This window comes from Dermacentor albipictus, chromosome 1 (genome assembly GCF_038994185.2).
Source record: "Dermacentor albipictus isolate Rhodes 1998 colony chromosome 1, USDA_Dalb.pri_finalv2, whole genome shotgun sequence".
NCBI classification, from domain to species: Eukaryota; Metazoa; Arthropoda; class Arachnida; order Ixodida; family Ixodidae; genus Dermacentor; species Dermacentor albipictus.
The window spans coordinates 167,517,233-167,532,615 of NC_091821.1; the positions used below are offsets into that span (position 1 = coordinate 167,517,233).

Here is a 15,383-nt window from a genome sequence, read left to right on the forward strand (position 1 = left end):
TAATGCAATTACATTCACTGCGAGAGTAAATATGATATACAAAAATTGCTTTATTACCCAAAACGCTGAAAAAAAATGTTTTCAACTTGGCTATTGAAGGGCCCTGTGAAAATGCATTTGGCCCAGCTAGAGTTACCAGCACCACAAACAAATAAAAATATTTAACGCCAGTTGTCTCCAATGTGCATACCAAGTAAGTGCAGCCTATGCCCTGGCAATATGTTTTTTGGCATGCCAGCTGTCACGCACTCGCAACAATGTTTTCAAGTGCTGACATGAGCTGCCATCTAGGAGCAATAGTGGAAGGCTGGCAACCATTGTTTGGAGCCGCGATCAATGTAGCGGGAGGCTGGCAACCATTATTTGGAGTCACGATCAATGAGGTGCTGGCCCGTGCAACATCAACTATCTTCTACAGGTTATGTGAAAATAAAGTAAGTTCTTGCTTCCACAATTCCACAATTTTTCTAATGGTCTCTATCTCTGAGAGTACGACAGGTATGTAGCAAGCTTGATGGTGCAGTTAATTTTCTGCATTACTGATTTGGTTACAGCATGTTGCGAATTCATTACATTCAGCATTTGCGGCACTCAATGCGTGAAGCAACACGCCCAAGGACCTGGAAAGTGCCTTGTTTTTGCATAGGAGATGGACGTTGGGTCAATTTACAGTAGGAAAGGGCTTCATGCACACCTTCTGCTGGTGGGTAAAAGCAACGACAGCTGCCTAAAAGGAAAAGAAGTCCTGTGAAGTCGGAGCATGTAGCTTGCATTAGAACTAAGAACACTGTACACTGACCACCCATCAGTAGCATACACCAGGGTGCAAAAGACAGACGGTGTTTGTTTGGAAAGTGTTATGTGTGCCTTTGTCTGACCAAAAACTTCAAGTGTTTTCAGTACTTTCACCAGTGAGGTCGCGAGAAAAAGTAGCATTTGCTATTCGTAACTATGGGGTAATCTTTAGTACCAAATAACCAATTTTACGGAAGTTAAGCCAGAAACTGCCTCATACTCCTTTCTTTTTCTCTCCCGATATACAGTAGTGGACAAACAGATATTAAAATCATGTTAGATTTTGCATTTTCGGTGTTAAATTGCAGCCCAACTCATGTGTAAACAAATTCAAAGGTAACTATAAAATAATGTGTTTGCATGAGAAAGGTGAATATCTTCCCAAATATTAAGTCACAGTGTTTCTTAACTGGAACTAGTACGAAAATCTGAATACGTTAGTGCAGTTGAACCTCACAATAACAAAATCGGCGGGCAACACGAAAAAATTCGCTTTTCCAAGAATTTCGTTGTGAAATCAGACAGCACAGATAGGTAATGCGTCGCAGAATGAAAATTTACTGTCAAAATTCCATTAGCCTACTTTGGCAAGCGTGCGAGGATATAGAACTGCATGTTTCAATCAGCAGTGGCAGCACTGCCATAGAGCAGTATTCTCGGTGAACTGCTTTCCAAGATACGATCACTTTTGCGAGATTTTGTGTAACTCGGCATTGGATGCAGAATAACAGTGCTCCACGAATGCAGTAGAATTTCTCCAGCACATGCTGTCGCCCACTCTGCTCTGTCGACACACGCACGTGCCATGGCATCGCAGCCAATGGGCATTTAGGCACCATTTCACTGCTACAGATGCCAGCCTTTTCGCTCAATGGGCCATGTGATGCTTTCACATCAATAAATCCCGTCACTCTCAATGAGAAAACACTTGTGTTCATCTGACCAGATGACTTTTTCCCACTGCTCAGAAGCCCAGTTGACAAGTAGTTTTGCTCACTTTACTCTGCAAAGTCAGTTCTCGCTGACAAGTGGTTTCTTTGCTGGTCAATGTGCATTCAGTCCAGAAGATGGCAACTGAAATCTTATGGTCCTTGCAGACAGGGAGGGGTGCAGTCAGAGTGTGGTATGGACATGCCTTTAAATACACATTTTCTTCAAAACAAGGCGTTTTTATCTTTTACACTGAGCTTGGTGAAACAAACTAAAAAGTTTCAGTTTCCCATTATTTTCTTTACTTGCTTCTTTAACAATAATAATGTCAAGTATCACTTCTTGTTCCCATCAATAATATGTTGTTAAAGATGTAATATCCTACAATATTTTGCCAATATTTTGCTTAAAGCTCAGTAAGGGGACGCGCTTTAAGAGCTTGCTTTGGTAAGACCCGAAAGAAATGTCTGCATTCCAGAAACGCTGGGATTATAAGTGGATGGAAGCATTTACCAGTCAGTACTCTTGACAAGCAAGACATGCTTAAGAGTTTTGGTAAAAAAAAAAAGATGGGAAGAGATTGGTAGAACCAGAGTCGTTACAGGCATAGGTAACTAAATGTACAATACAGAGAAGTTTTAGTGAAGCAAGAAAAGATCAAGGAGAGATCGACAAAATGCTATACTGCAATACAGTCGCCGACCGGTTTTCCGGACTCCGAAAATTCGGACATGCCCGATTATTCGGTCAGCTTCGCGGCACCGCCATTCTCCCCATACACCATAATGTATAACAACTGCCGAAAGTTCGGACACCTTGCAACCTCTCGTCTGATTTTTCGGACACTCCTTGAGCCAACTCGATCGAGAGCACCATGCATCGACTCTGATGGGCGCATGGTTCGACTTGCTGAACGCCATTTTTGTTTTGAACGGAGCCTCCTTGCTGCCCCACGAAGTGGCGCTACTGGAAATCCCCGCTCATCATCATCGTTTCTACTGGTTCGATAGAGTGGCTCTACAACAGTTCCGGTTTCAGCTTAGTAAGCCATGTCAAGACAATCCAGCAGCTGATTTGTTTCTTCGCGCACGACGCTGCGAGCAGGCCGCATTTTTTCGTTTGTGCGACTGGTGTCGGCACGGTGGTGTTTGCTTTGTGTGCTGTGTCGAGGTTTCGGTGATCCAACGCGACATACGGAAACATCGCGTCAAGTGTCTAATGGCGCCGACAGTGCCCGCGCAGACTGCGCTGGGGAATGCCGGCAAGCGGGTGCCGGGAGGCCTAAATTTGTCGCCTTCCGATGTGCTCCCTACTGACGCGGAAAATGTTCTGCCGAGACCTGCGCAGTGGTTGCATTGCGCCTCCGGACACCGTCTCATTTGACAGTTTCACAGGTGCCGACACTGCTGTACTGACGTGCGCAGAACTCGACGACGGCGAGACCATTCGTCAAATTTCTGCTGCACCGCTGGACGATGACTCTTGAGTCGGAAGATGACGCACCATGTGCTACGCTGCCGTCGCATGCGGAGCGTGTACAAGCAGTGACTGTGCTTTCAGCCACCTATAGTGATCGTACGACCCTCTCCGAGATCAGGCTTATCCGATTGCGCGTAAACGGAAAAAACGGCGTGCAACGGCGCATTCACGATTTCTTCAAGCCTACTGCCGAGCCCAAATAAGTGCGTGGAAATAAAGGATTTCATTTTTTTTTTCTTAATCTGCTTTTTCGGACACCTGTTTATTCGGACATTTTCGCAGTCCCCGTGAGGTCCGAATAAACGGTCGGCGACTGTACGTGCAGTAAAATCTGATTAGGTCAAGCAAGCTACGCGACTATTGCTGTCCTGTTTCAAGCTAATACCAATAAACATCATAATCATCCTTAGAGGCAAATAGCTCCAACGAATCTGTACATGCGCCGGCCAATCCTCAAGTTTGGCCTCTTTGATGCTGTCTGTTATGTTAGCAGCAGAAAGTACCATAAAAACCGGAATATAGGTCGAACTTTTTTTTCAAAAAACCACTGCGAAAAGTCGACCCTCATCTTATATACCGGACATTGGCGGAAAAACTATGGAAGTCATGCAACAATGGGCGGATGAAGTAAAGAGCCACCTTCGCCATTGCCATCAGTTGCAGCGCGGCGTGGCGACATTGTGGCACCGCCAATTTGCGTTCACATTGTCACAAAGTTATATTGGTTAAAGGCTGCTTTTTCACATTTTGTTTCAAAATGAGCGGAAGCCGACGGCAATTCACCGTCGCCTTCAAGAAAAAGGCGATTGAGTGCGCGTAAGCCCACGGCAACCTCACGGCACAGGGCGAATTTGGAGTATCCGAAAAGAGCATTCGGTACTGGCGGAGGCAGAAGCAGCAAACCAACAGAAAATGTCATTTCGTGGGGCGACTGCAGCGGTCCGCAGAACTGGAAGACAAGGTTGCGGAGTTCGTCCGGGAGCTGCGTGTAAGATTGCTGCCTGTGACTGCCGAATGCATTCATTTGAAAGATTGCGCGCCTCTGGACTGGGCAGCGAGAAGCACTCGTCATCCGACTCTAGTTCGGACGACTCTGATCAAAGGCATTGCTCTAATTCGGAGTAGCGCTTGCGCACTTCATGCCCTCCAATTTTTAACAATATCGTGCAACCATCGACCCGCGTGTTTGTCAGCGCCTTATCATCACGGCACAGAGCGGCGAAATAGCGAAAGTAAGCGCACGTGTACACATTCACGTATCTCATTTGTTTCGCCGCTCAGGACCGTTAATAAGGTGCTGACAATCATGCGGGTCGATGGTCGCGTGATACTTTAAAAATTGGCCGGGTGCACATGCAAGCATTAAAGGGACATTAAAGGTTACCAGAAACTCAAGTTAAGGGGAGAGGCTCCTCGAAACAACTTTTTTTTTATTATTTGTACCAGAGACTTCAAAATTCAGCCAACTGAAGAGTTTTTTATGCAGATTTCAAATATGCAATTAGTTTTTGTGTAGCTGCTATAGTTCTCGAGTTATATTATACTGAAGTGCAAATTATAGGGGTCTTTACGGGCACTTTTTTATGAACTAAACTTTCACAAAAGGTATCGTGCTATAGCTTATTTAGCTCTTCCTAGATCACAGAGTACCGATATCTAGTCAAAAAGCGTGTTCAGTTATAGGAAGTGGGAGAAAAAAATTTTGACACTTCGACCATTGTTTCTTTTAGTTCCCTGAGACATAACTTCGTACTATTGTAATGACTGACGACTGATATTGAAATTTCAAGTAGATATCGGTATTCTACATACCTTCAAGAGTATGTGTGCCAAATTTCATTAGTATACACCAATTCTAAGTGTACAAAAGGCTTCCCGGAAGACACGAAAATATCAAAAAATTTGAAAATGAGAAAAACAGGTTTGAAAGTTTCAAAACCTTCTATTCTTCAAAATCCAGTTGTTTTTGCATTAATCTTTGTCACACTCAAGAGCAGCTTCACAGAAAGCACACAAAAGTTTCTAGAATGCTCCTGCACTGTAGCTTGGCCCTTCCCGGCTCCTACGGTTGGTCTCCTCGGTGCGAGCCCTTTTCACTGCGCTACGACGGTGCGCCCTTGCTTCTGCGGTTCGCTTCAAGTTCATTTTCTTTACGCGCATGTCATCAGAATGGTCGCTATGTGTGACCAACTCTTCTGGGGGAAGTACTCCAATCTCTTGTAGGACTTCTTCAAAGCCCGCATGGCCTTTATTGTACCACAGCACGGCAATAGCCCTGGCTGTCTCCACAGATGTCCGGGAAGCAAATTTTGTTTTTGGACACAGCAGCCATATCTTGCTGTTGAGTGACTCTGCTGCGTTTTGCGTCTTGCCATGAAGGCACCGAGCCAGGAGCTTCTCATCAGTAAGGCGCTTATATATAGGCATAATTGCCAAGCCCTGAGCTTTTGTCAACAAGGGGGTGTGGCGTGGTGTAGGCTCCCCCAGTGCTTCAGCACGCCTATGTTTGCACCAGGAATCTGGTTCAGCAGGGCAAAATTTGTGGCTGCTGGCCCCATCACTGGAGCAACAATGAAAATATGAGGCCCATATAGCAGTGTACATGCTGCGCACACTGCCCTTGTTATTTGTTATGGCTATTTGGTAATATGTCTGCAGTTTCTGGATGGCTGCGACCGTTAGCTTTTCACCTCGTGGCAGTGGCGTTGTCATTTTTCGCAGAGCAGTGCCTAGGCGTTTTGCAACGTGGTTGGTGCACTCTTCTTTTTCGATGACAGTGTCACCGTACACCTCAGCCCCACAGACGGCAGTAAAGGCTTTGCTGTCCCCATCACTCAAGAAGCTTGTGAAGCGCAGTGGGGTCTCGTATGACAAAGTCCTCTGCCATATGCGCACTGCTGCTTCAGGTTCCATTGCATGGGATGAACATTCGGTGTTTTTTTCACATACAGGACGATGAAAGGCTTGCCATACCTCATCATCATCACCCATGTCCTTGTGGATACTGCAAGCAAGACAGTAATTTGAAAGGACTTCAAAGTCCAAGCAAAGACCTGTGTCCAGGGAAACAGCTGTGCCCACTCCGTTGTGGCTTTTATGGCCCCTTTTTTGCCAAGTGCCGTCAAACATGACTGGCACATCGCCGCCGCCAACGGCGTCTTTCGTGACTTTTCGCGCCAGTTCCAAGTTTTGGCTAACAGCTTCCATTGCAGCACCATGGAGCTTCTTAGAAATAGCATGGAATGTCTTGTGATGCAGCGGTTTTGGAAGGCCGATGATCGCACAAAATCGCGAAAGCTGGTCATATCCAACTCCTATAGCACGCGCTGCCAAAACAGCCTTCACGTTTACGGCAAAGCCGTCGCGCGAGCTCCCGCTGTCGTAGCGAGTGTTCACCCCGGGGTCACCGCACGCGCCGGCCGAGACGATCCGCTTCGACGTGTGCGTGAATGAAAGCACAGATTCAGGGCAGTCGGTATTTTCGCAGCATAGCTCCAGGTGCGACGAAAGTCCTTTGCGCTTCTCAGCTGCTATGGGACGGCGAGTTTCCGTTCACAGCAAGTCGGGCATACCGAACCTGTCACCAGTGCCGTCAATGCGCCGATCTCGCACAACACCGTGCTAGCAGCAGGGGCGCCGACCGACCTTGATTCGCTTTTGAAGAATTCCATCTTTTTCTGCGATGCACTCACGAAATCCACAGCAGCGTCGATTTCACCACTGTCGCGGTGACCGGTGTCGGCGGTAGGCCTAACCGACGTCGGAGCGTTGCGGGCGTCGCTTCCGGCTGTCGTTTTTTTAACAGTCTTACGCCGTTTCCCTCGGTACTTGTGCCGAGTTCCATACTTGCGGACGTCGGAACTGCACTTTTTCGGGCTTGTCATCTCAAGAAAACTCGGAGAGGACACGGGAAACTGTGCGGCTAGCGAGAACGCGCTGTGGCGGTGGTTCGGCTTGGCTGCACAAAAGGAGCACCGCCGTCCAATGGCGGGGCCGCGCTGCATGGCGCGCAATTCAAAATACGCGACAGTCTCGTCTTCTTTCTCGTTTTTCTTTTATTCTCCGTGAACATACGAGACTGACAGCCATTGAACTTTGGAGGAAAGGGTTGACGCTCCACGCCCCAATGATTGCAAATGGCCGCCGGTGAAGCTCGATTGCGTGCGAACAATGCAAACGGCGCGGATTTTCTAAACTTTCGGTGGACTATAGAGTCACCGCCGCTCACTTAGGCGCATTTTTTGGTGACTTCTCGTGCGAATTTCGGCTTGATATTTACAGAAATAAAAGTTTATACATCAAAGATGACAATGCAGCTTAAAACAAAAAAGTGATTTTTTTTTTGAAAACCGCGATTTTTCGACCCGCGTCTCCCCTTAAAGTGGTAGAGCAATGTTCTAGAACGTCTAAGGCGTCAATTTAATCGCGAACAGAGCTTTAGTAACCGAGAAATTGAGGTAAATGCATGACACGATTTGAGACCCCCCAGCGACATTCCGGTACTAGCCCGACAACGAAAGGACTCCTCATAATTTGCGTTACTAATACTCAACTACTCGTATTAAAAATATCATTTCATTCGATTATAAGAGGGAAAAAATGCTACTTGTCTACGTCTATTCGATTCTAAGAAAAAATGACATTTTGACGTTAGCCTTCACTAATATGGGTGTTCGAAAGGTTTCGTTTTCGCTCGACTCTGCGCCGCGCACGCTTTGGAGTTTCAGTACTTTCGTTATCGCGTCGTGCTGTGAGGGTTCTGCTGGCTCGCGAAACTCATTAGGAACAAGCAGCGAGAATGCCACGTCCATGTGATGTCGTGGGAAGCCCTCGTTGCTTTCCCGCTCCGGAGAGCCGGTGTCGAGGCCGCCGTCGTAGTACGCAACGACGCCGGCAGTGCGAGCCCTCAGCAGCAGGTCGCGTTCGTCGGTGCTCAAATCGCTGAAGTTGAGCCCACCATCGCGAGCCAATCTGTCGGTGTCAGGGTCCATTGCGACCAACGTCGAAGTTTGCGTCATAGAATGAAGTACCAGCTTATGGGAGTCTTGCGCTGGATTTTGAGGTACAATACGGTGCGGGAAATGACATCTGGGTCATGCATGCTTGGGTCGTATTGAGCCCTGGCTGTGGCGAAGCACGTTTCTAGGCCAAGTTTTGCGTCGATTCGTAGTTTTTTATGCCCTGTTGCGAGTGCGAAAAGGCTCGTCACTCCTCACAGACCACGCCAACCATGCTGCGAGCTCGCCGCAGCCTATAGTTTAACGAAAACGGACTCTCCGTGTGCCGTGGGACGTAATGCGGGACGTAATTCGTTTCTCCTTCCGCTAGCCACCATACTCCTGCTTTCGCTCTGCTGTCTGCTCTGTCTTGGCTCTGTTTCTGGCCGCGTGTTTGCGTTTTGCGCAGAAAAGCCGTAGCACCGTCTGCGGACGCCGTTCTACTCACCGATGGCGCAACGTCACTATGAGACCATGATGTCAGTACTCCTCGATCGGAGGGCGGGCGATTTGAACTGCGCTAGAGGTACGCGGACGCTTCAGAACGCATTTGCTCTTAAAATAAGCCTCTCCTTGGCACGAAACAAGCGTTTCGAGGTTTCTGTGATGGTATTTCAACAGTCCACATTGACTTAATAGTAACCTTTAGTGTCCCTTTAAATAAATATTGTCACTATTGTGCATGAGTCGCATTTGTTTCAAGGTAAGGGTGACTCGGTACTTTTGCCATTGAAAAAGATTTTTTTTCATTTTTACAATTCGTTAAGTCGGGGGATCGACCTATATTCCGGTCCAACCTATAGTCCAGTTTTTATGGTATGCAACTTTATATGTATTGAGGCACATCATAATTGAACCTGCTCCATTCTGTGTTAAAGAATGCTTTGACAAGGCCCACTCTCATCTCATGAAAGTATCTGCAAACTCCTGATTGAGTAAATGAAGCCAGAAAACAAGCTGCTAAATGGGCAAAACTCAACAAATAGAGAGCTCAAGGACAGCCTTGCTATAAGTCAAGCATACTAGTCTTTTGGCACGCTGCTTTCATATGCATGTTACAATTTATAATTTTTATTCTTTTCTTGAGATGCAAATTTCTACATTTTTGTGCTACGGAAACACTGATGAACTTCTACTCAATGAAGATTTTCTCTTGAAACTTTGCAGGCTGTTTTATTGCATAGGAAAGCATGCAATGAATTACGATTATAGCGATGTACACATATTTTATATTATGGCCTGTTATCTGGGAATATAGGCTCGCAAAAAGGCAGTTTTTCTTTATTTCTTTAGCTTTTGATAGATAATTCCCTAATCATGCATCGCATACTCTTTATCCTAGTTCATTGCACAACCCATAGGTAGCCCTGCAAAAGTTCTAAAGTATTATGGGATACAGCCATTTGTTTGAAAGGTACGAATGCTGGCGTGAGGGGGCAAATTTAGCAAATAAAGGCAAATACTAAGTCAACGTGGTCTGTTAAAATAGCATTCCAGAAACATTGCAGTGATTGCTTCGCATCAAGAAAAGACGTAGTATACGAGAAAATTGCGTCTGAAGGATCCGTGTACCTCTAGCGCAACTCAAATCATGTACGCTTGAACGGGGAGTGTCGACATTGCATACGCCATCACCGCTCTTTACTGCCGTCGCTGAGTAAAATGGCGCCTGAGAGACAGCACTACAGTTTTCTGCACAAAACCCATATGCGTGGCCATGGAGCAATCGAGCCAAGATAGAGCGTTGGATTCGTTGCTGCAGCTGATCTTGGTCAAGTGGCATGAACTGTTCAGGAATCTCACATCATCACATGGACGTGGCATTCTCTGCTACTTGTAGTTTATGCGAGTTTCGTGAACCAGACAAACCAGCATAGCACTACGCGATAACGAAAATAGTGGAACGTAAAAGCGCGGGCGGCGCATGGTGGAGAAAATGAAACCTTTAGACCAGCCATGTTGTTTTTAAAAATAACATCAATGGTTTCTTTTTTCTAAAAATCAAAAAGAACTGGACAAGCAACATTTTCTTTAGTCTTATAATGCAATGCAGTGTTCTCTTCATTAAAAGTGGTTGAGTCCTAGTGACAGAATTAAGAGTACCTCCATCATCGGGCTAGTACTTGACTGTCCTGGGGGAGTCTCTTATAGTGCCCTGCATTTACCTCAATTTCTCGATCGCTAAAGCTCTGTTCGCAATAACATTGACACCTTAGGTGTTCTCAAGCAGTAATCAATTAATTTAGCTGGACATAACATTTGCTTCTAGTGCCCCTTTAAACTCCAAAATCTTGCCAGTTACAGAGGCCACCGCAGAAAAGTTTCAGTAAGCAGATGCAAGTACTCACACATCTTGAAACTCCTCCAGCGACTTCTGTGGGGTGAAGGCATTGAGTAGGCCAATTATCTGCAAAAGCAAAATCAGCTGCTGTTATATAAGCAAGCAACTAGCAGCAGTAAATGTTGGGGTGAGGGCCAAAGAGTATGAATTTCTAAGAACTGCGTAGGTGGCGCATCTTCAGTTAGATCAATTCACAGAAATGTTCGGACATAAGTGTTCAAAAAATGAAAAAGTAATGCAGGTTTCTTTGAAAGAAAATGTTCTAAAGCACCAATTTACAGAAGCACAAAACATCAACATGCACACAGTGTTAAGAGCAGATACAGTCCACAACATTCAGGCAAAGGCGTCGAGCACTCTACCATTCGCATGTAGCACACCGCACGCTTCGGTGACATCACGTGGGTTTTTGGCTCCTCTTCGTCCTCGCAGATTCCAGCTTGTATGACTTTATTTGGGCCTTGCCGAAGCAATTTGAAACCGTCTGGGTTCCAATTTCTTGCCACGACACAGCAAGCATCTCGATCACTTGATATATGTTTATCTTTGTCTGCTGTTCAAAACAGATGTCCAGAAGGATCTTATCTATCACCTGACAGCAGTAGCAGCATTTGAAACTGTTGACGATTCCTTTGTCCAATGGCTGTATCAGAGATGTGCAATTGGGAGAAAAATCTATGAACTCAATGTTTGACAGCTGAAGGCCGTCGATCTGGTGCGCGGAGCAATTGTCGAGCAGCAAGCAGATTTGGTGGCCTCGCCGCTTGATGTCTTCGTTGAACTCTTTCAATCAGTCAAAAGATTGCCTGCAACATCCAGGGTTTAGAAATGGCCCCATATTTAACTGGCATTTACTTCGTTTTCTTGAAGCATCTAGGCTGGGCACTTTCTCGATAGCTAACAGGATTCGTTTGTTACTGCCATCACTGCTGGCACAAAGCAAAACCATCACACGGAGTTAGCTTTGCTTGCCACCGCAGCAGTCTTCTCCTTCAAGCACCAGCGTACGATTTGGCAACATCTGATAAAACAGAGCCATCTCGTAAGCACTGTAGACATCAGCTGGCTCATAGCGGCTGAACACGCCAGGCAGCTTCCCGGCAACCCACGATGCAGAAGCATCGCTGTCGGCAGAGGCAGACTCGCCTCTGACTTTCCCAACGACTCTGTTTCAGCTCTTAAATCCTTGCAACCAGCTGTTAATAGCTTTCAAGTCCTTGTGGTCCAGGATGCATGCAAAATCCTTTACTTTCTGCTGCAAAATAGCCCCACTTATGGGCATGTTTCGTGCCCGTGTGTCGAAAAACCACATAGACATAGCTTTGTCCACATCGGCGTAAGTCGACAGCTTCATCCTCTTTTTCTTCGTACTTATGCTCAACTCCACTGCACTGCGAATGCTTTCTTTTGCATTAAAGATAGTCAACAGGGCACTGGCTGGGATGTTGAACTGGACAGCGACATCGTTCTTCTCACCCTTGGCAACCGCATTCACAATTGAAAGCTTGTCCTCGAAAAACAAAACTGAGCTTCCTTGCCGAACTAATTTTCGAAGTGAACAAACACCGTGAGAAACGTGCGTTACACTGCTGAAGTTAACAAGGTTAACACTCACATTGCATCCGCTCTCACGTTCACACACCTGCCATTGTGCCACGCCAACACGCAGAAGTCGGGGCTAGCTTGTAATGAACTCTTGAAACATTGAGAGCAGTTTAAATGAAGAAGTTCTTCCTTCTCGGCAACTTGCAAGCCTAAAGAATACTAAAGGCACGGCAGCGACGCCTGGTGCCACGATACACAAGCGAAAAATATAGAGGCTGATCCGCGTGTCACAGAGCGGCACTAAGGGAGCTAGCGGCTTTTGTCATCATGATCGCAGCACACTGGATCGACTACTCTGGCTTGCTGCAATCACATGCGTTCCATTCACGATCGGCCACTTATCAATAGCAAAAGTGATATTTAACCAAATTTTTAGTAGAGCTGCTGCACGCGATAATGAATGATGAGTGTCAAAAATCCATTACAACAAGATCAATTACCACAATGCCTTCGTTACACGGAATTCAGAAATAGATGGGCTTCTCGGGGATGATTGAGGGGAATTAAAAAATTTTGCTAAATCCAGGAATTCGTTACATAGGGGTTCGTTACAACCAGGTTTAATTGTAGCACAACGCTTTTTGTGAAAATTTTATACACAAGGAAATGCCTCCAAAGACCACTATATTTTGTAATTATGTAGGACTAGCTAAGAGATATAGCAGCTACACAAAAACTAATATCACATTTGAAATCTACATAAAACGCTCTAGGAATGACAGTATTTTGAAACCTGTAGTACAAACAACAAAAATATTTTTTGCTTCTTTTTTTTTTTTTAGTAGCATCTTCCCTTAACATGCCCCCAATGCAAGGGACATGGGCATTTTTGCATTTAGCCTCCATCAAAATGCAGCCGCCGCGGCCGGGATTTGATCCCACGACCTCGTGCTTAGCAGAACAACACCATAGCCGCTAAGTCACTATGGCAGGTAATGAACAAAACAGTTTATACGATAGATAGGAATTCGCGATTATGTTAGTCTCTTTGTGATAGGATGTCCAGCACACCCATTACAATAGGCTCTCAAAACCGTATCCGATCTGCCTAGCTTCCTACATACAGGAAGACGCTGCTGTTTCAAACATTGTGACGAAATTTTAAACACGGAGCATAGATATGTCATATACCTATGCATTTTGTCCCTCATGAACAAGTATTCACACTCTTAGAAACAATTATATTTCAATCAATTCTCGTAACGTCTTGTGTCTTGAGATGGTGCCCTGCTTGAAGTCTTGAAATCCACGAGGTTGCAGCTGTCACAACGCAGAAACAACTAGATACAGTAGAGTCCCGCTACAACGAAACTGACGGTGCATGAGAAAAAATTTGTAGAAGTGAAAATTTCGTTGTGAAATTCACAAAAATATGGCTAACCTGAACTGGTAAACCACAAACTTTTATTTTCAAAAGTCAAGCAGAGTCGACTGCTTTTCTTCCCAGGAGCATCATGACGCGATTTTCACATTTGGCGAGTAGCTGCATCGCGACATCATGCACAGCCCTGCAGTTTCTGACGACATCAAACGCATCCAGTACACGAGATGTGGCCAGTGGATGCAGGTCTGGCACTTCATCGTCATCCGACTGCCCCCCTGTCATCGGAGACACCTTTTATAATGTCCTCATCGTTCAATTCCTCATGGGTGATCACAAAGAATGTCAGCGTCGATGGTCCAGCTCGACACCAGATGACACACTTCCGGCACCTTGAAGGGCCGCCTAGGACGCAATTATGTGTGCCAGCGGATGCACTGCTCCATTGCAGTCAGCAGGATCCTCAGCGGAGTCGGTATCTGGGCCTCCAAGCTTGAAACCCGCGTGCAACGTCGCAAGTTTGCGCAACGTCGCCTTTCTTCTGTCCACTTGTGACTTCGGCCAGGACCCAAGCTTTATCCTCCAAGGATAAAAATTGTCAACATGGCGGCGCCATGTCAAAAAGCACGCTTAAAGGGACCCTGAAACAATTTTGGCGATTTTCTACAAACGTACTGAGTCGTTAGAGTAGGTTCTTCTGATCATTAATTGATGCATCTAAGTGCTCTGCGTAAAGCGTGTAATTTATTATAAGGGTTTAAAAATACACATCGCTGCCGATCGCAGCGCACTGCTCGGCGGAATTTTAAGCCGCCCCTACCCATATGATGCAAATAACCCATATTACGTCACATGGGCGAGCTATCTGATTGGCTGACCAGGGCGCGTGGTCGAAAATTTTTCCAACTTTATGGTGAACAAATGATGCTCGTAATAGTTGGAATGTTAGTTACTTTGTTTTTGTAAAAAGAAAATAACTTAAAGAGAATACACAAGAATAGTTTTTTAGTACACTTCAGCACTTCCGGCACACAGCAAGTGTCATCTGCTTGTGTTACAACGTACTCCATTTTGACGAGAGCTCTGCGGTCAGAGTTGGTCTCAGTCTTTTCGCGAGCACTATGATTCGACTTTGTTGCCTTGTGGACTGCAAACCTAGCGACCTGCAAACCGCGAGTCCAGTATTAGGGCAAACGCAAGCGCAAGGGGACAGGGTCTGGCCGCTTGACTGTGCCGGGATGAGCCACGAGATGAGCAGAAGGGCAAATGTGAACGGTCTGCACGGTGCAGCCACCTGGTGGCACAGAGCTCAACCATACACAGTAGCAGCAACGAAGTGTATTCTTTGCTGCTGGTGTGTATTTTTCGCAGGAGTGTAATCATCAACACGTTGATTTAGAAATGTTTAAAATGCTTTACACTTGGTTAGAGCAATATTAGCACTTTGTTTGACTGGTTAAGCGCTGCGCCAGCAAGTATCTGGACCGTGCAGACCGATCAGGCTGCTCACGTACGTCTACGCTAAAGTTCCTTCATCAGCTTGAGCTTATGCCTCCAGTCATTTGCCGAAATGACCAGCTTGCCTGTTTTTAGCGGAGTACGGGACACGTTCGGCGCTACGACAGAATGCTCGCAACGCACGCTGCTTGGATAGCTCTCGGTCGACGGCCAAGCGGCTAGCGGAGAGGTCTCGCGCGGGAGGGGGCGTGCTCCTAAACAACCGGAAGTGAACGATGTGACGTTGCATCGTGACGCTGAACCAGTGAAGGCGGAGCTTAGCGCCGCTCGCTCGGCGAGCGAGTTGAGGAGGAAAAGCATAGCTAGGGAGGAGGGTAACTTCTAATCGCTTGCAGCTCCATTAATACGTAACGCTTCACTTAAATTGTGGTGCGAATGTTCTACTTAAGCTGTACCC

General features: G+C 46.1%; 1 protein-coding gene and 1 pseudogene across 4 annotated transcripts in view; both read right to left on the minus strand.

The window, feature by feature from the left end:
- bsk (mitogen-activated protein kinase dJNK) overlaps positions 1–15,383 on the minus strand; it is a 124,336-nt gene that overhangs the window by 84,210 nt on the left and 24,743 nt on the right. For all 4 annotated transcript variants that reach the window (XM_070528905.1, XM_070528911.1, XM_070528909.1 and 1 more), the window contains exon 4: positions 10,550–10,608. In XM_070528905.1, the coding sequence (XP_070385006.1) occupies positions 10,550–10,608 (59 nt within the window). The remainder of the gene's footprint in view (positions 1–10,549; positions 10,609–15,383) is intronic.
- On the minus strand, positions 5,002–7,103 carry LOC135910494 (uncharacterized; annotated as a pseudogene).